Source organism: Platichthys flesus, chromosome 1, assembly GCF_949316205.1.
Source record: "Platichthys flesus chromosome 1, fPlaFle2.1, whole genome shotgun sequence".
NCBI lineage: Eukaryota > Metazoa > Chordata > Actinopteri > Pleuronectiformes > Pleuronectidae > Platichthys > Platichthys flesus.
In genome coordinates this window covers 5,949,462-5,973,019 of record NC_084945.1, presented here as the reverse complement: position 1 = coordinate 5,973,019, position 23,558 = coordinate 5,949,462, and the positions used below count along the sequence as shown (strand labels likewise).

The window sequence follows — 23,558 nt, the reverse complement described above, 5'->3', positions numbered from 1 at the left end:
ACACACTTAGAAATAAAAATGTAAAAATGAGCAAAAGCTTTCAAGGCTCATTTGCAGCTCTTGGTTCACTTCCCTTTTAAACAGTAGCTGACTAAATGCTAATCTCTAGTTGCACACAGCCCCCGTTTACCATGAGTGCATTTTACAAGCGAGTTGTTTTTGCGATAATCTATTTAACCTACATTTGATAAAACGAGCATGTCTCAAAAGGCAGTGTCTCGCTCCACGACTTCTCCGAGGAGACGCGTCATTAAATACTGAGTGGAAATGAGTCTGCACAGAAATATACAAATTCAAAGGTACTTAATTCAATGACTTTGGTATAACCCAAACAGAGGAAACATCAGCTCCTGATAGTTTCACTTTAAGCAAAGAAGAATCAATAATGCGTTCATGGGAAGTAGAAAAAAAACGCCATCACGAAATTAACAAAAACAAAAACTGCAGATTATGAATATGTGCACACATACGGGTCCTGTCTGGGATAAAACTTTAACTGTTAGCTTTATGAACTGAGCATTCATATCACTGTTTGCATCCACTACATAAACCTCTGGTAGTATCAGGGCCACTGCAAGAATAAAACGCGTTTCCAGACAAAGTAAGACGGTGAATTACCTTATTAGGTTTAAAAGACATATTCAGGTTCATAGTTTTGACTTTGTGATATCATTTGAAAAAGTTTAAATGCTGTAATGATCTCAAACCGCTGCAGCTCCTCCTTTCAGCCTCTGTCAGAAACAATTTATTTTATCTACCGTCTCTTTAAGGCCCCCCCCCCCCCCCCCCCCGATAAAGACTTTGAGCTTTTTAACTTTGCAGAACTTTTACATTCACAACAGCCATAAAACACAAAAGCATAATGTGCCGGCTTTAAAGTCAGGAACCAACTCTTTTCATCAGAATGAATCACAAGCTTTTCCTTCATTTCTCACACTAAGACGACCTGAAATCAAACTCTGTGGGAAATAGTGTTTATCTCAAAGTTTCCCTCCGGTTTTATGAAAACGACCAAAGAAAAATTCACCACCGCCACTTTTCAGAGGAACGTCGGCGCCACATTCTCCTGCTTCTCATTAATAATCTTTAAAGCAGATCAATGAAAGCCTCATTGAAGCCGAGGGCTCCACTCTGTTGTGTTTGTGAATGTGAGGCCGGTGGATGCTGACTCATCCCTGACGAGCGACCCCGCCGCCCGGCCGCCTCTCCAGCCTATTAGCCGGGTGAATTGTTGGTGTCTGGGCGAGTCGGTTTCTCCTCGAGCTGCGGTCAGCAGGGCAGCGCTCAGATTAAAAACACTGAGTTCATGCACCCAGAGAGAGAGAGAGAGAGAGAGAGAGAGAGGGAGAGAGAAACGAGAGCCTCTTTGTGTTTATAAAGAATTCACCCCCCGGCTCCACTTCTCCTGGCTTTGTTGAATTTAACGTTAAGAGCTGACATGGCTGTGAGATGCAGCTGTGCCTCCGCTGCTCACCTCTTCCTCTGCTCTGAGACACAACACACACGTCTACACTTAGCTTCACCTGCAGCTCACTTTGAGAGGAAGATGACTCTACAGCTGTTTTTCAGACGAGCACTGAACAGCAGCAGGGAAACGTCAGGAAAACTCAGAGCGAGTGAGCGATCAGGTGCTTTGATGACGTTTCTACCGCGCAATGAACGCACAACTTAAAAAATGCAGAATCTAAATATCTCAGGATGAGAAGACAAGTAGAAGATGTAGACAAAGATTGGGAAAATTTGGAAAGACGAGATGCACATGATTTGGGCGATAACGTCATAATTTGCCGTAAACAAAACATTTGATTTCCACAATTTCTACGTCACATCCAGCATCGTCTTAATGTTCTGATAATTTCCAGTTGTTGTGAATGTTTCTGAACCAGATAACTTCCTGCTGCTTCTTCATAGGTGGGAGAAAAACTCAAACTGTATTATGGGATGAAGGAGCTTCAAAATAAAACGGATCTTACTCCAATTTTCCATTAGAATTTGTCTTGTAATGCACATTGATCTCCATTCATCCAAACTGCTGACTCATCTGCATCCATACTTCCTTGTTTAAATGGAAATGATGAATAATAAAACCTAAGATTGATCTTAATTTGGAATACGCCCACGAAGGAGTTAAATATATCTGACTCTGAACCGTCCTGCTTTATCCAAACCGTGCAAACGAGAAGAACATGGGGGGGGGGGGGAGACTTTTAAATCAGCAAATCTTCATTTCTCAGTCGCCTTCTTTCTTTTTCATTAATCACTGTGATTTGTGATCAGCTGCGACCGCACACAGACACACACACACACACACACACAGCTGACTGGACTGAGTTGGGATTCACAGCCAGGTTCTCCGAGATGGGAAACTTATGCTTTACAAACTGAGCTGAACTCAAAGTGATGCAGAACTAATTACTTTCAGCCGTGTTCCTCAACGCCACATGAATTATTAATGATTCTTTGTGACCAGCCAGACTTCAGTGGGGGTTTGGTTTCAGCTGAGAATGGTGGCAAACAGCATGTTGTCTTAAAACTTTACTGGTGGATTACAGCGGCTTCAGCACTCGTGACAAACTAGGACAAATTAGTAATTCAGATTATTGATTATACGTCATGAATTGTATCGGAACGCTCATGTTGGGGCAGCTCCATCCCCAGATTGCTACAGACTCTGGTTACAAATGATCGGCATTTGTATCCAGGATATTGTGGGTTCATTTCTAGACAGTAGGTGGAAATGTGTCGTCCATATATTTACAGTCTGCAGTGGGTGAACAGCTGGCGGCCGAGCCGTTGCAATCAAATATTATACATGGTCCACGATGTTGAGTTTATATTAAACACAAATACTTAAACCGAGTTCAGCTCACGAAGCAAGCAAATGTGTGTGTTATGTGTATCATAGAGAAAAGTGCTTCAGAACAGATCTGGAAGCTACTGGTTCAGAAAAGTAAAGCATTCGACTGTTCAGCTTTCCTGTGAAGGGATGAGGGGAAAATAAATCTCACCTCAAAGCTTAGAGAGAAAAAACTTAAAAATCGTCATTCGAAGGTTATGAGATAAAAACGATGAAGTTGAGATTTATAGTCCAAAATAATAAAATATTGATATTCCTTATTTTTTTGGCAACATTCTCCAAATAATGTATCATATATTCTGTTATTTACAGTTCATCTATTCCAATAAACTTTGCAACTCTGGGGTGAAATGGTAAAAAAGTAGTGGTGGATTTATCGAAGACCGTTGTGACCTCAATGTGATTCGGTTTTAACTATTTGAAGAGTCTCTTCTTTCTCTAATAGTGTATATCACACACACACACACACACACACACGGTGTGTGCATAATAACAAACACTCGCTGAAGGAAAAGGGGAGGAGAGCTACAGTCGGCAGAAAATATAAAACCTGCAGCAGAGATGAGAACGTTTTTGAGTTGTGAGCTGCAGCTGATTAAACTCATCTGTTACATGTTGAACCTCAACCAGGAACGCACTCACACACACACACGCACTCACACAATGTGCGAGAACCCACCTCACATTCATTATCCAGTTCACACACACACAGTCTTCCCCTCAGCTGGATCACATTGGTGGACTACACTTTGCCTAGTTGTGCTTGGCGCGAATCCCTTTTAAGTAGTTTTTCCAGCGCTTGACCACATCTCTGAAGACGGGAGCATTGTCTATGGACGCCAGCAGCTGCAGCTGGTTAATGTGCGTAGTGTGATAGTCCCAGCGCGCCAGGTTGGGGGCGGCGCCCAGCATGAAGTGACGCAGGTCATAGATGCTTCCCGACCCCGTGTCATAGAGCGGCAGCATGGCCTTCAGCGACTCCATGCCGCGGCTGAACAGCTGCCCCGCCTCCCTGCCAACCTTCTCTCCCGCTGTCTCAGTCAAGTCGTAGAGTCCCAGCAGGGAGTAGATGAAGCCGTTCAGGACAAAGGAACTGGGCGTGGTGGGGTACTCCTCATACCAGTCGTACTTGTTCATGAACACAGCTTTGACCCCGTGCTGCGCTGAAGGCACCTTGTAGGGTCCGACTGCCTTGAGGGCAGCGTTGAGGTAAACCTGGTCCTTTGTGAGGAGGTAGGCTCTCACTAATGTGGACATGGCCTGGCCCTGGGCCATGGCCGAGTACCAGCCGGGCTCCAGAGGCCGGAAGCCCTCGCCCAGTTTGCGAGTGACCATGATGGGCCAGCCGCCTCGCTCGTCTTGGTTGCGCACCAGCCAGTCGCTGGCAGCAAAGAAGGCGGCCATGTGGGCGGTGGTGGAGATGGTGACGTTGTCGACGGAGCCGCGTCCTTGTAGAACTAAGCGCACCACCCGTCTGGGCATGATCTGAGAAAACCAGACACAAAGCAAAGTTTAACTTTGTTGCTTGAAAACTGGAGAGATTAATTATCTCACTTTAATGACACAGTTAACTCCCTTCCAAGGGGATTCGTGATTTTAAATGATGACTCATTTATCCATGTGCTTACTGATTCATTTTCTACTGAGAGGTTATTTGTTTCTGCTCCAGTCCAGTTAAATATTCATTAGAACACAGATATTTAATGAACCCACCTTAGTGGCCTTCACAGCCTTGGTGTTGGACAAGCCGACGCCCTTCCTCAGGTCGGTGAGCAGGTCCCGGGTCAGAGTGCTCCAGGCGGTTCTCGGCCCGATCCCGTAGGTGATCTCGTGATCCTTGAAGGCGATGAGCTGCGAGTTGGTCACATAGTGAATGGTGAAGGGGGGGCCCTTCTCGGTGGTTTCCAGGATCACCGACACGCTGCCGTTGGAGGTGAACTTGATGTCCAAGCTGAGGATGAAGTCTTTGGAGTTTCCCAGCTGGAGGGAGACGCCTTCTGACGACTCTGTGGAACCAGAGGAACAAATGTGTCTGAAGCAGCCCAATGGAAGGAGAAGGTAACAGCCTATATTCAAGCGCATTCCTTCAAACTAAATAAAAGACTTAGTGAATTTAAGAACTTCAGACAGTTACTAGACGACAATTGGCTATTTTTAGCACAGTGACTGGAAGTCTGTCTCTGAATAGACGTCTTTGATGCTTCAATGAGAGCTCGTCTTTTTACTCATGATCCCAAGATTCACTCTGTAGTCACTATGTCAAATCAATAACAGACTGACGACTTCAGACACACTCTCTGCCTTTTATTTCAGGGGTCATGAATCGTTATTACCTGTGTGAAGTGTGTAAGAGTGAGTGTGTGTGTGAGGTGTCTTTGAAAAGTGTGCGTGTGCACGAGTGCAGAGACAGAAGTTAGACTCAGACAAGCACAGACGAGGTTCTCATGGGAAGCTGAGTACAGATGTTCCACTGCACATTGAAGTTAATTAGGAAGACAGAATGAAGAGAATAGAGGAAAAGAAGTGAGCAGCAGCAGGATGGAAGAAGAGAGTGTGACGACTGCGGCTCTTTGGCTGCTGTCGAATCGTCTACTTTAGTTAACAAAGTTCTTCACCGAGTGAAATGATCCAGAAGGATTTCAGCTGCAGCCATGACAAGACCTTTTTGAGTTCTCTTAATGATGAGGAGAGGAGCTTCAATGTTTCCTATGTTATCTCCTTAAGGAAACACTGGGCCATCCTTTATGAAAGGAAAAGAGGAAATGCTCTCAGACAATACAAATCAATTATTAAATTATTATTAAAGCATTTCTCCTTTTTTTATTCCATATGTGTATATATTATTTCAACATTTCAGCAGTTTGTTTTGGATTTATTTTCAATAATGTGTCTTTAGTTTTTACTTCCTGTGAGTAAGTGATGATTAAATGTTCCTTCAGTATAAACTGAAAATCTTTTATCAGGAAGTTGGATTGTGTTCTCGATGAGGAAAATGTATTTGTACATCTGAAAACAATATTGTGTTTGTCCTTGTACTTGTTAAATATATAAATAAAGCTAGATTAAAAGAACTCTTCATTAAAGATTCTCCTTCACATTTTTCCTCAACCTGATGATGTTTTCCATGTTGTGGAAGGGATTTTGTTTTTGTGGTACTTTTTGTCAGCGGCCCTTGTATGTTCTTTTCTCCTCTGCTGGTTGAGGAGGAAATCAGAGTGGCAGACGGGCGTCAGGAGAAGATGAGCCACATCTGAATCCATTCTCCTGATGGTGATACGAGAGGTCTGGAGGAATCAGCTGTCTCTCTCTCTCTCTCTCTCTCCTCCCAGGAGGGAGGGTTTTTGTTTGGTTCTGTGAGGTTTCTTTTTTTACTCTGTCTCTTTCATAGCCTGAGTTACACTTTCACACATTCAAGCTCTCACCACAGCACTGATACTACTGACCTACATATTCCACAGTAGGTTTTCTGTAGAGCTTACAATTAATGCCGTTTTCTGCCATGAACCGACCAAACTTTACGTTTGCGTTTCACATATGAAGAAAGCAGCAGGAGAATGCTGGGGTCAGACAAACGGAAAAGCTGAAGGCAGGAAGAAATGACTTACAAATTCCACTGTCTTCTACATGTCTCCTCTTTTTCCTCCTGAGAGATGTGTAGTCTCACATGAGCCGTTTCATGACAGAGTGCAACTTCTCTACTCTTCCCACACACTTCCACGGCGCTGCTCTCACCCAATCATCTCTCAGCCAGTTAAACTTGAGTTGAGTTAATTTCAAAACCCAGGAGCACCACAATCTCCTCGATTGATCTCCCCTTTGGCCTCATTGCTGGGTCTAAACAAACCTTTTTCTAATCAAGGCTCCCCCGAAGGACAGAGGGAGGACAGCGTGGAGGAGTGAGGAAACAGAAAAGGAGGGTAATGGAATGATGGGTCGCACAAGAGCCCTTAAGGCCAGCTGAAGAGCGGAAAGAGTGAAAATGAGCCAACAGCGAGAAGACAATTGAGAATCGGAGACGGAGAGATCTCGCATGACACGAGCTGAAACAGCAGAGGCAGACGAGGTGGACGGAGACACAAAGACAGTTGATCAGCAGGAGAGTGAAGGAGAGAGCCAGTCTGGCAGGGGCCTCTAGATGACTACGGCTCTTTAATGCACTCATAAATCCATTACTTAAGGCAATGCAGAGAGTAAGTGGATTTGTACGCTGGCCCTGTGATTACACTGCCATCAATAAAGGATGGACAGGGAATATAGAGGAAGAGATTCCACCTCCTCTGCTCAGCTCGCCGGCTGCTTAGCAATAAGGCAGGAGACAGAGGAGACGTGCAGCTCGATGCACATGTCAGCACAAACCCTGCTCGTATTCATGAGTGAGTGTGTGAGGCGAACACGTGAAAACACATGTACAATGCATGTTGTGCGTCAGGGGACAAAAAGAAGATGAAGTGACAGGACAACAGTCAATGCCGTTCAAGGATTCAGACAGAAACACATTCAGGAGACATGGGGCTTATTTAACCTCTAGGAAATTGGAATGTTGATTTATTTTTATTCGTATTTCTTAATTATTTTTCTTCAATTCATCTTTTGCCCATGCAATATTGTAAAATATGAATAAAATACTAGGCCAAGGTGATTGATTCAGTGTCCAAAACTTAAACATTTGATAAAACTGAAACCATAATGACAACCTGATTGTTGGCCTTTGAGATTTTGAGAAACATAAGTTTTGATTTTATCTAAAGAATTATGCAACTGGTAACTTCCTGTTCAAATAGTAGATTTAATGAGGCATTTTTAATATGAATAAATTGGAAGAAAATATCTTAAGCAGTGATTCTCATAAATCTTTAAAATCAAAAATGTATGTTTGAGGAAGTATTCACTATTTTCAAGTCAGGATTCAGAAGATGTGCCTTGAAGTCTTGAGTCTGTGTGGACCATTAACTGTGAATAAAGATGGACGACATCATCTCCACTTCCTTCCACTGACCAGAGATTAAGCAAACATATCCTGGTGATGGTGGAGAAACAGTATTTGAGAAATGCTTTTGATATTTCGTGAGTCAGGTTTAATCCTGTTTCTACAATATCAAACAACTAATCAAAACCAAACTTACTGGAAGATTAAGCACTCGAACATACTTCAGTGTAATAAGAACTACATAAAACCATCAGGCAAGTGGATCACAGTGGCATCTATAATGGCCTGACTTTGTATTTGTGATGAAGGAGTTACTCAAGGTCTCCCAGGACTGAAATCTTAAGGAGCTTTAAAGAGACTTTGTATGTTTTGTATGTTTATCACTTTGCTTTAATTTGGTGGCGTAACACTTTAAAGATTTGAGAAAACTTTTTAGACGCAGTACAGCTGGCGACAGATGGTACTGCGTCTGCAAACAGTGAACAATTATATCATTCTTATATCAATAATCGAACCACGAGGGGATTGAGAAAATAACGGTGCTCTGTGGAGGACGGTGTTCGTGCAGCCATGTGCAGATGGTAGACAGCGGGTTATTATCAGGGGACTGACGATTGATCCACTTGTCAGAAGCTTTGAGGGGCTGCTCAACACAGGTGCCCTAGATACAGTAGAAAGAAGGGAGAAGGAGGAGAAGGGAAGGAAGGCAGAGGACAGAGAGAGAAACTGACAGCAGAGGAATAAAAATAAAGAAATATGTACGAGAACAGAAGGCATTAAAATGAATCAGACATATATGACTGCAACGTTTAGGACGCACAAGAGTGTTGAGGGCTGATAAGTAGGTGGAAATGATAAAATACAGGTTGAAGACGGAAATACAGTGATAGACAGTGAAGATTAATGGAGAATGAAGACTGTCAAGGGAAGGCTGAAGAGCGATGATGAAAACATGATGATGTCAAGGAAAGATGGAGAGTCGAAGCTGGAAGAAACGAGCTGAGCGATGAGCAGAGAGACAATAAGCTGTAGAGCGATAGAATGAATGGAAATGATGAGGATGATGATGAGGGGATGAAAGCTGAAGAAATAGGAGATGTGGGTAAAATTTCATCCACTCGAGAGAATTCAGAGAAAATTTGACTGTCCTGGAAATCTCAGCAGATCAGATGAGAAGAATAAACTCCTAGTCATCGCTGGGTCAAAGATTCAGACTTCTCTCGTTTCCAAAAAGTATCTCTGCAAAGTGGCTATCGTTATTTTACAGATCACAACCACTTATAGATTTGCACAGTCATGTCTCAGCACTAAAGACATAAACCTGGGTGTCCAACTTGTTCTAGTAGTTATGCTTAAGCTTAAGAGTCAACAGACAGCAGTCTACTAACTCTGCTGCTTTCAGACACGTACTGAAGTTTGGACATTTTCCAAGAGAGGCAGGATCAATCGTTCTTCTGACACCTGAGCAAGTCTCTCCCTTATTAGAGGAATAGACAGCCGAGCACCAGCCTGGTCCTGTCTGTCCTCCTGTACACTATCCAGACTTTGAAACTGACCTCAGACCTGAAACGACATCTGGCTGCCTTTGATACCAGCTGTCTGTGCAGGATAGGAGGCCTGAGGTGGTCCCACAGTGTCTCCAATGCAAGACTCCAGCAGCTGAATGTAAAGCCACCTGTCTCAGCAATGATCAGGGCCAGATTCTCCCCATTAAATCTGCTCAACTGCTCTGGGACTTGCCACCCTGAGGATGGACCAGATATCCTAGGAGAACGTGGACTGGTCTCCTCTAGGAGGACCTGAGAGTCCAGAGAGTAGAGCACATGCTGGAGGACGTTATCACAAGCTCAGTGTTTTCCTCCTCGGACCCAAATTTGATCCCATTGATTTGCTCAGCTGTATCTGTGCTTCTGAATAGTTTGGTCAGAATTAAAATCCACAGCATCTGAGTCTGTATCCCGTCACATACTGCCCGGAGAGTAATCCTGTTAGGGATGCAGTTGAAATAACAATAAGAGTCAAGAGGTTTTTTTATTTTATATTTTCCGTCTTCAAAGATCAATTTTTAGATGCATAAGTGAGAACACCGCACCCAAAAACAAATGACTACATGTTCTGAGGCACCTGGAGCACAGTGTTCTCTGTACCACACGACTCCGGGATGCAATGAGATAGAGGTGAATTAAATTTGATTCCTTGGAGGTAAAATGGTGCAAAGTCAGTAAGCTTTATCGCGAGTGATTACATTTTATGAAAGTGTGTTAATTACGTACTTGAGGAGAAATGAAGAGACAATAGGGCGACAATTCAACAGTTTGGAAGGATCTTATAGTTCTGTCTTCAATTTTAAATTTCACAAAGATCTCAGAGAATTGTTTAGATGTTAACTCAATCTGTGACTCACCCTTTATATACATCTATATATAGATATATGTGTATATACTGTGTATAAACATGTTATTGTACTGCCTGTGTTATGAGTGCATACAACATTCTAAAAAAGGTTCATTAAAATAAGGAAACTTGTAATTACTAAAATTACATATAAATCCTTTCGGATAATGTTAAAGATAATGGAATCTGCCTAATGACAACAGAGAACCTGACCTCGAGCTATTAGGGTGATTTGATCTACATATAACTATATTAATATTACTTGATTTAGGAAATAACGTTATGCTAATCTACAGAATGTTTAAATTATAAAAAGACAATCGGACAAAAGCTGATCTAACTAATTCCTTGACTTCAGCTAAAAACAAGAATATAGTTTTAATTTCAACCTGATCTCGCTTAAAGGAGGCGTCTGAAGCACCAGCAGGAATTTTCACATTTCGTTTAGACAACATAAATGTGACAAATATAAAAAATATAGGATGAAATGTGTGAAGCTGCTTCTTTAATCAATTCTGTAATTTATAGGACTCTGTGATTACGTGGGGTGTCCGCTGTCAACCGGCATCAGCCGCTCGTATTCCACGACTGTGCCGGTGACTCATCCTGTCCTGAGGGTGCAGTTGCATATCGAGCCTCTTACAGCCACAGTTAAAGGAGATAAGCTGCATGCCTGGAGGCTGTCGGGGCTCGTGGCAGGTTTGCTTACCTGGAGCACTGAACTGACGCACGGAGGTAGCTCGGGTCTTGTCGTGGACACGGCTGAGAGCACAACCTTTCGGCACACTCCAGGGTGCTGTGCTGGCCCGGCTGTCTCTCTCCTCCACGGTGTCGTAGACCTCCACGTGTGGAGGGCGCTCTGTCAGGTTTTTGCTGTAATGGCTCAGACCGTACTGGGCAATCTGGATGGCGTAGAAGTAGCCCTGAGGGCCCCACTGGGTTGAGAGAGGCACGCCTGGGTGAAAAGAAGAGAGAGTGGTAAATTAAAAGATGTAAAAATAAATAAACGAAACAGGACATTGCAAAAACATTATGCTTATGTCATTTTCTAGTGGTTACTTTGAATGTTAAAAATGGTTCTAAATCTTGTGGTGATCATTTCTTTTTTTAAACTCATTGCAGGGAATTAAGCAGATGTTCCTTTTAACATGGCAGATGACATAACCATGATTACATCAGTAAAACTGGACCAAATAAATAACTAAAACTTTCCACAGCACTAACAAGGATTCAAATCTGAGTCCATCTTAATTTGTAAACAGAGCAACAGGAGAGAGCAGAAAATGGTCATAACAAATAAAGAGCAGAAAAATGTAAGTGAAAAATACCACCGGCAGAAGCTGTGGCTAATAATTTCACAGCGTGGTGAAATCCAAGCTAATCTACAGCATTTCACCGGAGGCGAGCTTCAGTGTTCACACAGCCAGAAATAGCTTGGGCAGGAGCATCAGTCTGATTAACAGATAGTTCACTTCAAGACCTTGTGATGGAGAGAGCAAATGTGCAATTCAAACCCCATCCTCCAGAGAAGAACACAATATGCTCTGATTAGCGCTGGTGATAATGGGCCTCCTTGTCTCAAAATAATTACCACTCCGAACATAGCTGATCACTTGTGTTTTCTGCTGGAGATATACTTGCTGTTAACTACTAAGCAGGAGCATCATGGAGCTGGTATATCCAATGTCTGTTTTTTTGCTTCGATTGTGCACGTCCTCAGAAATTAATGCTACGCATCCACAAGATGCAACATGAATATTAACAATGGAGGGCAGATACTTTCAATTTTCACATCATTGTTGATTTACCGGCATTTCTTTCTGTCTATAACTGCACCCTGATAATTTTTAACCATAAACTAACCTCTTCCTGTTTTTTCAAATTGCAAACCATGAGGTTATATATGTTCTGAATTCTGCGGTGTGATATCTACTTGAATACTCAGGTAGCATATATAGTACATGGCGAGTATGTAAACAAATACACTCATGAGGCATCTGGGTGTCAACACAAATGTGCAGAAAAAGAAAATATGACCCAGGCTCAAATCAAGACAATACTAATAATATAATCACAATTAGTACAACACCTCCTGATAGAAAGCTGATATATTTGATTGCCTTGGTAAAAGAAAACAGAAAGAAACACATAAACTCACATACAAACTTATACAACCCCACCAACTCCCACTTTCTTCCAATCCCCTGCCAGACTCTTCTCCATGCCTGTCTTGTTACGGGCATCTCCCTCGACAGCTTAAGTCAAATGACTGTCAAAATCCTAACTCTGTAACAGTGTGCTACTCACTGAATAACTCTATGTAATCCATGTGGAATTGACTGTTAAGCCTCCACATATTTCTCCGACTCCAGCGAGAGAGAACTTGAATTCAAAACCTTCTTCTAGGTCTTCTATGTGTTGGAGCAGCTTCTAAACCCACTGGAGATAATAAAGCTACAGACTAACTTTTGTTTTTGACCCTGAAACTCTGACATGTTGATGAATATGAGTAGAACCTAAAGCTGCAGTAAGGAAACGGCTCCATTTCAACTTTGAAGAAAATGTCTGCAATGTATCATGAAAGCCAAATAAATACTGGACATATTATTTATAATTGTTTGTCAGTTCCTTTTCCATAATGGTTTAAGAAACCAATCGTGTGTCAGAACTGAGTTTCCCTGAGCTGTTTTGTAGTTTTATCTGCCTCCTGGTGGCTAAACCATCTTAATGCTGCTTTAATGTTTGGAATACAGCTGAGCTCATCATGAAACACTTATATATTCTAATTATTAAGCTGGATATGACACTTCCTGCTGTTAAGTGTTTCACAGAGCACTGTTTCCCATCAATTAACTAGACTGTGGCAACTCGAGCCCCCCCCCCCCCCCACCCCCGGGCAGCTACCGCCACAGATTCCATCTAATTCTGTGGGAAACCCAGCAGAACACGAGGGTTGAACACTCGAAAAACTGCATCATCTGGCTCTAACCCAGCTGTATTAGGTAATTATATGAAACATATCCTGCACTACAGGTGTAAGCCTATTGGAAAACATTACAAATGAAAAGAATAACAATGCTCGCCGTCTCCAAACCGGAATTTTATTTTATTTTTTTAAATGCACCGATTGAAATGGGATCCTAATGTTGTGTGGTTTGGAGTCGATGTAACCGCCCTCTAACCACAGTGGTTTGCAGCGGTGCCCTTGATTCTGTTAGACTAGCTCCCCTCTGTTCTAGAAAGGGATATATTGTGTTAAGTAAAAAAGAAACCAGGCATCAAGAGCAGAAGTGATAATGTGAGCATTTTGTCAAGCACTTAAAAAGCTATGGGACATGTTTCATTACTGTGTTTGAACAAATGTGTAAGTGATGGTGGTCCGCAACAGAACTGGGAGCAAAGATAAAAGGTAGCGCAGGAGGCAGTGGGAGACACAGAAAACGAGACGTATCATGATTTAAGAGGGTGTTGTTCAGGAGGATTAACTACTTCCACTAATGATAGTACCCGGCTGCCGGAGACTCATTTTTCTCAGGGCTCCTGCGGCTTAAGGCAAGTTTGATTTAACACTTTTTAAGACTTTTAATGCCACTCGGACTGAAATCTAAGATCAACCTGTAACTGCATAAAAACGTGTGGGCAAAATCAGCGTCTGGGAAAATTGCGAGGATCAAGTCTCCTATTGTCTGATTTAGCTTGAATGATGTGTTGTTTAGTTTCCGTGTTCAGACACAACAGGACCTTTGCTTTGTGGAGATCTCTCACCTGGTGAACGTATTGGGAGAAAACTGTATTAGGAGATGACCATAGCACACAACCTGATTGCCCTTCCTGATAAAGAGTCCATTCTAACCTCCCAGGGGCACAGAGCAAGATTCTGCTGAGCGGTCCTTTTAGCTGACCCCTGAACCATTTTCAATTCACCTGAAACCCCAGTGCTCCCACATCAATCCTCCCTCCTAAGGAGCAGTTTACTCAATTTAGCAACCTCTGAAAAACTGGATCTAAAAAGAACAGATAAGGTATAAACTAACTATTTATTGAATGGAATATTTTCCATTTTCTATTAAGTTTAACATCAAGAATGTACATTTATCAGAGCCCTAGTTTGGCGACAGCTTACAGAGAGTGCATCTCTTTTTAGCATAATTGCTCCAAGGACAATAACAATGTTTTCTCTCATTGGGATTCTCTTATTGCAGTGAGAGTAACAAAAGATTCCTACAAATCTACATCCTGTGTCTAAGTGTTTTTAAACGCACGTTATAACCAGTTCATTTAATATATTAGACTTATAAAGACTTTTTTTTAGGAACCTGCTTCTGTGTCATGGAGACTCTGGGGAATTAAGGACCTCAATATCTTAAACTACAGCGAAATCACAGGCCCTCCGGTAGATGTGACGAGGAACGAGTAGTGCTGCGAGTGTTTCATGAATCCAGACAACCTACATTCGCATTCAGAGACTGTCTGAAACACCCTCAGTCTCAATTAGTTTCATCCCAATACCATCACAGTTTAAAGAAACAAACGACCGTTGGAGCTGTGGATATTAGTACAAATTTAACTGGATGTCCAGCAATTTAATGCCGGAGTGATGTAGAGTGGTCATTATAACATTTCATATTGCTGTGGGTCCTGTTAAAGCACTTTTCCACGGGTTGAGGGAGACTCGGGAGAGAAAACGCTCCCATGCCCCGTGTAAGCCTTAAGGTGCCTCTGACTGTGACAGGCTAATTAATGAACTGCTACTTTCACGTATAAAAAAATATGTTGAAAAGAGGTGTGTAAGCTGGTGGATGTGGAGTGCTACATCGCAACAGAGCCCTGGGCTTAATTAATGGACCTTGATAAATTGTGCGGGTGTAAGTGCAAGTGTGTGGCAGCGTTGAAATGTTTCCTCAGTTCTATACGAAGAGAAACGATCTGAAAGCAATTGGAGGGGGAGAATAACTTGGCTCAGCCCAGAGAGAGGGCTGTACTCCTTTCTGACCCATTTACCACTTCGTATGTTCCCTCTCATGCATGTGTTGCATTTGGGCTCAACTATGATGGAGGAAATATAACTTGTCACCCAGAAAGGCCATTACGTGCAGCAGTTCTGATTAAAAAAAAAGATGGAGAGCTACAAACATATAAAAAGCAATTTATTGAAAAACAACCTAAGTTAATGGAACTTATCGAACAAATGTGTTTTTTTTATAGGTTTTCTGACCAACCTCACAATTCTGTTCTCTGCAGACTTTGTCATAAAGAAATCCACTCAGCGGTTCTGTTTGTGTGATGAACTGAAAAGCAGATTTCTGTCAACACATAAAAAAAAATGCCAATGTTGGAAAGTGTACCATCCATCTCAGCAGAAATACCTATTTACTGCTGGAAAATGGCTCTTAAAAGACACTGTCTCTCATTACTCATCAAGCTAACCTCCGCAACTGACACTTTGCTCGTGAATAATTGAACATTTACTACATGTACCCACCATAGAAGGAAAGTCTGGAGTGGAAAAGGACTCAGGACTGTGGCTGAATAACTGTAAACTGCACCCTTTCAAATTCAGTGATAAAAGCAATGTTTGACTATGCGAGGGAAGACTTTGGGGGACGAACGCTTCACTTTGACTTCCTGTCGTGACCTTATTTTTGTGACTTTTAAAGGAGACTTTTTTTAATTGACAATAAAGGACGTCTAATGAATCTATTAAGTTTGAAGAAGTACTTCTTCAAGTAAGCGGGGCACGGAACTATATTGATGACAATGGGGTTTGAACTAATAGTTTTTTTTAAATGAGATATTGATCCTTCCTGGCAATTATTTTGAAAGGAACATTGAAAGAGAAACAACTTTGAAGACGAAATGTGAGGGAAGAGGAGAGAAATGAATTCACTTACCAGAGTTCCAGAAAGATTATCTACACAAAGAAATGTGCAAATGTCTGACTGAAGGAAATATACGTTTTTAATTGACTTTCTAATCTGTTTTAAATAGAAGTTATATTTCTTTTGGGAATGTGTGGCAGAGGTGCTTCTGAAATAGAGCTTGAAATCAAGTCATTTCATTCATGATGCATCTCTTTGCTGTAATAGTCCTCATTGAATGTAACATATCTATCAGTGGTGTCTAAAAGTGAATCACAGTTTATGATGTAATACCCTCCTCATCATCACACATTAAATTTCTGCTGTGTTGATGGTTTATGCTATGTACAAGTGAGGAACCAGATGGTTTATTACCTGAGCCAATACAGTTATGATTTCAACCCTGTTTGTTTGGCTCGACCTCACTATCGAAAGTGCCTTGAGATAATCGATTGTATAAGTTGGTGTTAAATAAAGACAAATGAATTGAAATTTGAATGGTCCATTTGTTTGTTTGTTGGTTTGTGAGTAAGATTACACAAAAACAACTGAACAGATTCCCATGACACTTGATGGAAGTAAATCAGCACCAATTGGGTCAGAGAAGAACCCAGTAAATGTTTTTGGTGATTCTAAAAGCAGACCCAGGATTTTCTTTATTCACTTTGTTAAATATTGTGAGATTTTCGATTTATATCTAGTGTGTGAATTTTGGTGCAGCTCGACTGGATTTAAGGGGACTGTTGCCAGAGGTATTCGCTCTGAGTGACAACTACTGTTGTCGGTGTGTTTGCATGTTGAATATTTTATGCCCTTGTGTGTCACAGGGGAAAAAAAAAAACACCAGCACACTGACAAAATGCAAATCCAAAAATCCAAACTCAGGGTTTTGTTTTTCCTACAAAATGTTTGTTTTTCAAGAATCTAAAATAACACAATTCCTATGAGTTTCTTAAAGATATTAGTATTTAGCTGCACGGTAACTACATTTGATGAACCTCAAGCTGTGCTCAACTATGTGAACATCAATGATTAAAGTCCTTACCTTCCACTCCACTTATGCACTTGACGCGGTCACGGACCTCCACGTTGTAACCCTCAAATGACATGAAGACGCCATCGGGGTGGTAGGGCTCGCGCTGCGTGTAGACCTTCGAGTAGCTGTGCTGGAACTCAAAGCGGTCGTATCCGTCGTACTGCACAACTTTCCCGTACACCTCAAAGTACTTCTCCATCCAGGTGAAGGGCAGGTAGATCTCTCCGCCCTCACGCCGCCCTTTGATCGTGGATTCGTCGTTGATCAGGCAGTCAATTTCATCAAACTTGACGCCGCTGACGCCCCCAACAACAGGCGGGGGCTCTGGGGGCTGGGGAGGGTGTTGCTGGCTGCTGATGCTGGCATCCCCCACCCTGGGACTGGGAGCCACGAGGGCGGCCCGGGGCAGGAAGTGCACCGAGGTATCACTGGAGCATCGGTTCCACAGCAACACAGTGATGAGTGTGAAGAGGCAGCAGATGACAATGAGGGTCTTGTAGTTCACCCGAGCAGCCAGGCAGCGCATTGTCACAAGTCACCTGTGGGACAAAAGCACACAAAATAAATACAAATTAAATCATAATTACTTGACTCATTGTTATTAGAGAACAAAGCATGAAGTGTAAAAGGTGCATATCTAATCACAATGACCTAAATACAGTCAAGAACATATAGCACAACTTTTGGAGGGCAGAATAAAAATAAAACCAATAAATGAATACCAGAAATAAGGTTATGCAACATGACAACATGTTTTCATGCACTGCAGTAATTAAGCAACTGTAACAGCAGATCTAAATTCATGTTCCTCTCTTCCCCAGACTTTGGAGCCACAGTTGTATAAGATTTTTTTGTGTGATTCTGTGCATTTGTGTTGCCAATGCAGTGAGAAAGACAGGCTCTGTAGTGAGAGAGCACAGTTTGTCCTTTCGACAAGAATGTGTCTTCTAGACTTGTGGGGGGCTACTTAGTGTCAGCTACAGTTTCACTCAGACTTTGAATGAAATAATTCGGAAACAAGGATCCATTGTCGAGCAGTGGATGAGAGAGATGGTAAATGCTAAAAACTGTTTTGTGACCAGTAATAAGATGTGGATTGTGCTTTGAACGCCACTGTGTTCATGTGTCTTGTTTAATAGTCAATGAACAAGTATATTTTCTACAAATGGCTCTATTGTATGTTATAAGAAAAATAATTTTTAATTGAAAGAATGCAACATGTAAAGAACCCAAAAGGATTAACGATTAAATGGCCAAATTAAAGTTATTTTGTTTTAGAACTCTGAATGGAATGATGCAGCAAATTCCTCGTCAACTTGCCTAATTGGATGGAGATCTCATTCAGCAGAGAGCGAATCAGACATGTCAACATTGATTCACATTTAAATGTTCTCAGTGCGTCTCCGGGGTCTTCACCACGCCAGCAAGAAATCAATGTACATACTGAGGGGTCTCCTCCTCCACACTAATTGCAGCTCATAGAATTTACTATCATCGGTACAACAGAACCAGGTCCTCTGATGACGGAGTAGGGAGAGGAGGAAAATCATTACCCTCCAAGTTAATTCCAATATCTCAGCTTAAACAAAGCCACGACTAAAAGGTCAGCTTAATTATTGTGCATTAATTGGACAGTTGCTATCAGCCATAGCGCTGCAGTCAAATTATAGTGCCAGCAGGTTTTTGAACAAGGTTAATGTCTGACTCTTAAATAGGGGAATGGACCTCTAGAGTGCTTTTACAACAGAGGATGAAGAATAAGATTCCTCTAAATTAAGGCTTCGGAGTAAAACTGCAAAAAGCGGAACCGTGAATTTAGGCTATTTGATGGAATAATTATACATAAATAATGTACCACTTAAATAGGTACAGCACTAGATTCACTGTTGTTCCACGAGAAAGGTGAAAAAAACACGTACAACACTCATTCGTATTAGTTCTAGATTAAGGGGGACACATTACCCTCATTTCCAGGTCGATATAGTAACTAAAACTAATAACAGATGTTAGATTGAAAAAGCCAACTTTTTAAATCCATCAGTCATTGAAATGATACTCTGCTTTCTCCAAACGACTGTACAGTAAACCTGTACAGTCAATAATTTACTGAAGTACATTAAATGCCTTTAAAACTACTTAGGTAGACTGTTTTGTGAGAATGAGCTGTGCTTGGAGCAGTTTAAAGAATTCCTCGGTAAGCCGAGATCAGCTTGTTAAAGAAGTAAGAAAATAGACTGAAAGCAAGTAATCTGTTTTTAACATGTATATTTATAATCGTAATGTTACGTACATGACTGAAAATAAGGAAAAGCACATTCCATACGGTTTTAAACTTTTTGTTGTCGTCTTCGAGTTGGTGTGTGATAAAAACTTTGGTCTGCGGCTGATGAATTACTGCCACACATAAAAGCTATCATTGATATTTGGAGAAATGTCAGCCTGCTGATAACAGATCGGGCCGGCAGAGCTCTGTCTGGGAGGGAAATGGGAGGTGGAAGGCCCGAGGACTGCACCCTGAAAGATAAGTAGGACCAAGCCTGTCAGGAAACCAACTATAAATAATTGGCTCTTTTTATAGTAATTTGTCGCCAGTGTTAAGCTCAGGCTCAAGGAGGATAGACATGGGCTTAAGCACTGCAGCATAAAGACTATCCTAATGCTTTCCAATGACTAGGAGACAATTTGTCTGAAGCCATGTCCCATTTCACAAATGCAATTTACTCAGACGACAGAACAGTGGGAGCAGTGAAGGAGTCACCGGCAAGTAAATTACAAAAGCAGTTGATTTATGGATCCAAAGTCATGAATGATTTGATTCAGGTCTGTCTCATACACATCTGACACACAAAAAAAGCATTGACCCATTTGCTATATGGCTGAAACTAGTTCAAGAGGCTGAAAGAAACTCACTGGAGACATGAGAGATTCTTATTAAAAAAAACAAGAGACAGACCAAAAAAGGCAGAGAGAAATAGAGAGCCGAGAAAAGAGACACACTGAGAGTGCAAGCAAGAAAATGTAACTAGAACCAAAACTTTATTTGTTCCATATTTCATTGGGATAAATAAAAAATAGCAGCAGATATAACTCATCAACAGTTGGAGTAATGAGGCACACGACACACTGCGGAAAATCCACTTGTCAAAAAGCAAAGGATCTGGCAGGGAGTCTTGCAAATATCAAAAATGTTTTCTGCCTCAATAACACTTCATCATAACTATATTACACTATGTGGACGAGGAGACAAAAGGGACGAGAAGACAAGTTAAATGCAGACGGGTCGTTGCATATATCCCCGTCCTTGCTTATCCTTATTAAATGGTTCCTTATTATATTAAATAACGTTAACTGGAGAGAACATGTAGTATGAATTCAAGGACAGAACTGTGAGCAGGCTGTTCCCAATAACTGGTATTAAATGGTCACATGAACTGTACAGAGTCAAACGCTGGTAAAGCATTAGACTGCAAATCATTTTGAAAAGGACCTTCTGCCCAGCAGGTAGTAACGAACAATACCGGCTCGCCACCGCCAAATGACAGCCACCTCTTCTTCAGGATCAGGGCAGACACACAATACATGTCCAGTATCCTTGTTCGATGCTGTATTACCCTGCCACATGTCCTCCCTCCTTGTTCGATGCTGTATTACCCTGCCACATGTCCTCCCTCCTCACTCCCCCGCTGACCTGCGCTCGCTTTACAGGTTAATAAATACCAACACTAATCAGAAGTTACTAGAATCCGAGCAGTCCTGAAGTTTGTGTTTGTTTGATTCACTCTAGAGTTTATGAGAAACGTATTTAAACACATCGATAAAAAAAAGTCCAACATACACACACACACAAAGACACACACACACACACACACAAACATGAGACAGGAGGAAGCTGAGACACCATCAATCTTTATATGCAGTCTTTGTTTACAATCCGTTCTGCAGTGTTGTGGCATCTGAAAATCTCTTGACATATTCATCTGTTACTGGACTTCAAGGACCTTAGACAATATGATCCCCCACAAACTCAGTGCGGCTGGTGTTGCTATAACTCAGGAGCATTTTAGGTCTGAATCCCTGCTTTTGCCGAGGCAATCCACTCATCCAGTCGTTCTAAACCCACATGGATTATTAACATTTTGTGGTTAGGTCCTTTGAACTGCGTCGATGCAAACAATTCAGTTTAACACCTCTCGGCTGTGTTTTGACAAATCGGCTGCTGTGTACAAGTTAATTACAAGGCAACCAAACAACATTTAGCTACTTAGACAGTAGCAGAACTGTCCCTGGTGTATTTTGACCCACATTCACTTACATTTATTAGACGTCTGCTCTCAGCAGAAACACAACAGCAGTGGTTGCTTATTCAGAAGCTCAGACTGGCTGTGTGTTTATCTTCCTGACAAGCTGAACCTTTTAGTGGTGCCAATAAAGACTGTGTTTGTTCAGAGACCAAACACTGGAGATGATCATCATGTATTTTATTTATCTAACCAAGCATGTGACTGTTCAAAATTTAGATTTGTATGACTCAGAGTTTTTATTAATTTATTTTGTTCAAGGTATGAGGACATGTTGTATATACAGTATGAATGGACCTTTGTCTAAACTACTGGTTACAGGCACTTGAGGAGCGTTGCATGGATATGGCCCCCTCGGGTAATAACACTGTTTTGATCTGGAAGGAAAACTACCCTGACATGAAATGTATAAAAAAAGATAGATGAGACTGGACAGGAGGTGGAAGACAATCCTGCCAGAGGATAAAAGTCTTCCACGCTTGACAGATAAAGGCAAAAGATACGGGAAAAACAAAAGCAGCTTTTCAGCTTACATGCTCCAAGTGTCCAGCCTGAGGAAATTGAAAAGTGACTGAAATAGCTGGTTGTGACTTCTTGAGATTTTGTGGAAGATTTTATAAGATTCTTTGAGAACATCCGAACCATCAAACCGTAACATGTGTACTGATAAATGCAGAGAGAGAGGAATGAAGGGAGGCTTCTGCTTTTTGGTCAAAAAATTCCATAATCACTTGTTATTTTTCATACTAGAGCAACAAAAAACTGTAGTTTTGAAAACAACACATGATGAGGGTGATTATGCTGTAGATTTGTCTGCTGTGTTTTGGAGGAAGTGGTAATTACGACAACAGCTACTAGGAAATTTTCAGTATTGTTCTTTAAGGAAATATATATTACCCTTCCCAGCTTGTCACTGACCTGTGACAACTCATTGAGCAGAAATAATGTGTCGGACGTTAGGGACTGATTATCTAATCTTTAAACATAAAAATAGATCAACTCAAAACTGTCACCTCGTTAACAAGCTGTCACTTGACTGAAGTGCCATTTAGAGACAAAATGAATGCAGTGAGTTTAGGACTTTGCCTCCCGTTGCTTATTCACAGTCCTGTCACACATTCACAGGTTGTGGAGTGGAAACAGCCGACCGAAAATGACCTAATTCAGCAACAAGCTGGAGCTGTATTTGTAAACATTAAACAACATATTCAGTGTCTATGAGATGCATGTATGTGGCAGATGAATCCTACATGATACTCTTGACAGTTCTACACATGAACAAACTCAGTCGTGACACCCTGAGGTCTCGGGCCCCTCATGGCCGATAACGCTCCTTTTCTTGCTGCTGCTGCAGATCCTCGAAAGGCTTTAGACTCTGATTGTGAGGATTTGAGCTGTGATGAGCTGTAACATACGAGGGCTACCTAGCTGGAAGCCCTGACGATTGCCTCATCAAATGTAGAAAGTTATCCCCAGGCTTAAATCTATTGGCATTAATCCTGCCTGACACAGATAGCACTTTTTTTAAACACACTGAATTATTTGGATGTCTTAATCTCCCTAAAATTCCTGGTGATAAGGCTTGACAGTTGTAGCAGGTCCCTAAATACCACCACTTGTTTGTTCCATCTCTGCATCCCAACTCGAGCAGTGTATGAAATCAAATCTTTACCAGCAAAGCAAAAATAACATGTGCCCTTGTTAGCTGCACTTCAAATTGAACATTGCTGCTAATCTCTGTCTGGGTCTCCGGTGCATTTATAACAATGTCAGACCTGCTGCAGCACTGGGCAAAGGGACGGCTGAGTAGAGTTGTTTTCATTCTCCCGATGTCCTCTGGCGTTAAAATCACAAGCAGTCATCACAGCAATAAAAGCTTGTGAGCCACCCTCAGGGAGCTATTGGAGCAGAAGCCCAGTGTATGCGTGAGGTGCAGGTGCTGCAGTCCGAGCTAAACTCTTGATGGTTTCACTGCTCTCCTGCACGGGTGAAATAAGGATTTTTAGACTGGCTATAATTTATCAGCTTATGCTGAGGCTGTGAGGTATGTTAGCTTCTGTGCAGATGGGATGGTTTGTGTGGGTTTGTGTGGGTCTGTGTATTTGCGTGTGCATATATATTGCTGTGGTTCTCAGCCTGAATATGATAATGTGTAGGCATCAGGGCGAATTCTCGGCAGCAGCTGACA

General features: G+C 41.8%; 1 protein-coding gene across 1 annotated transcript in view; it reads right to left on the bottom strand.

Annotated features, from left to right (window-relative positions):
* Window positions 1-778: 778 nt before the first annotated feature.
* Window positions 779-23,558, bottom strand: part of glceb (glucuronic acid epimerase b) — a 41,523-nt gene continuing 18,743 nt past the window's right edge. The window contains exons 3-6 of the mRNA XM_062401372.1: window positions 17,082-17,611; window positions 10,888-11,133; window positions 4,571-4,863; window positions 779-4,342 (exon numbers count right to left, since the gene is read on the bottom strand). Coding sequence (XP_062257356.1) covers window positions 3,611-4,342; window positions 4,571-4,863; window positions 10,888-11,133; window positions 17,082-17,598 — 1,788 coding nt within the window. The 5' untranslated portion in view covers window positions 17,599-17,611 and the 3' untranslated portion in view covers window positions 779-3,610. The remainder of the gene's footprint in view (window positions 4,343-4,570; window positions 4,864-10,887; window positions 11,134-17,081; window positions 17,612-23,558) is intronic.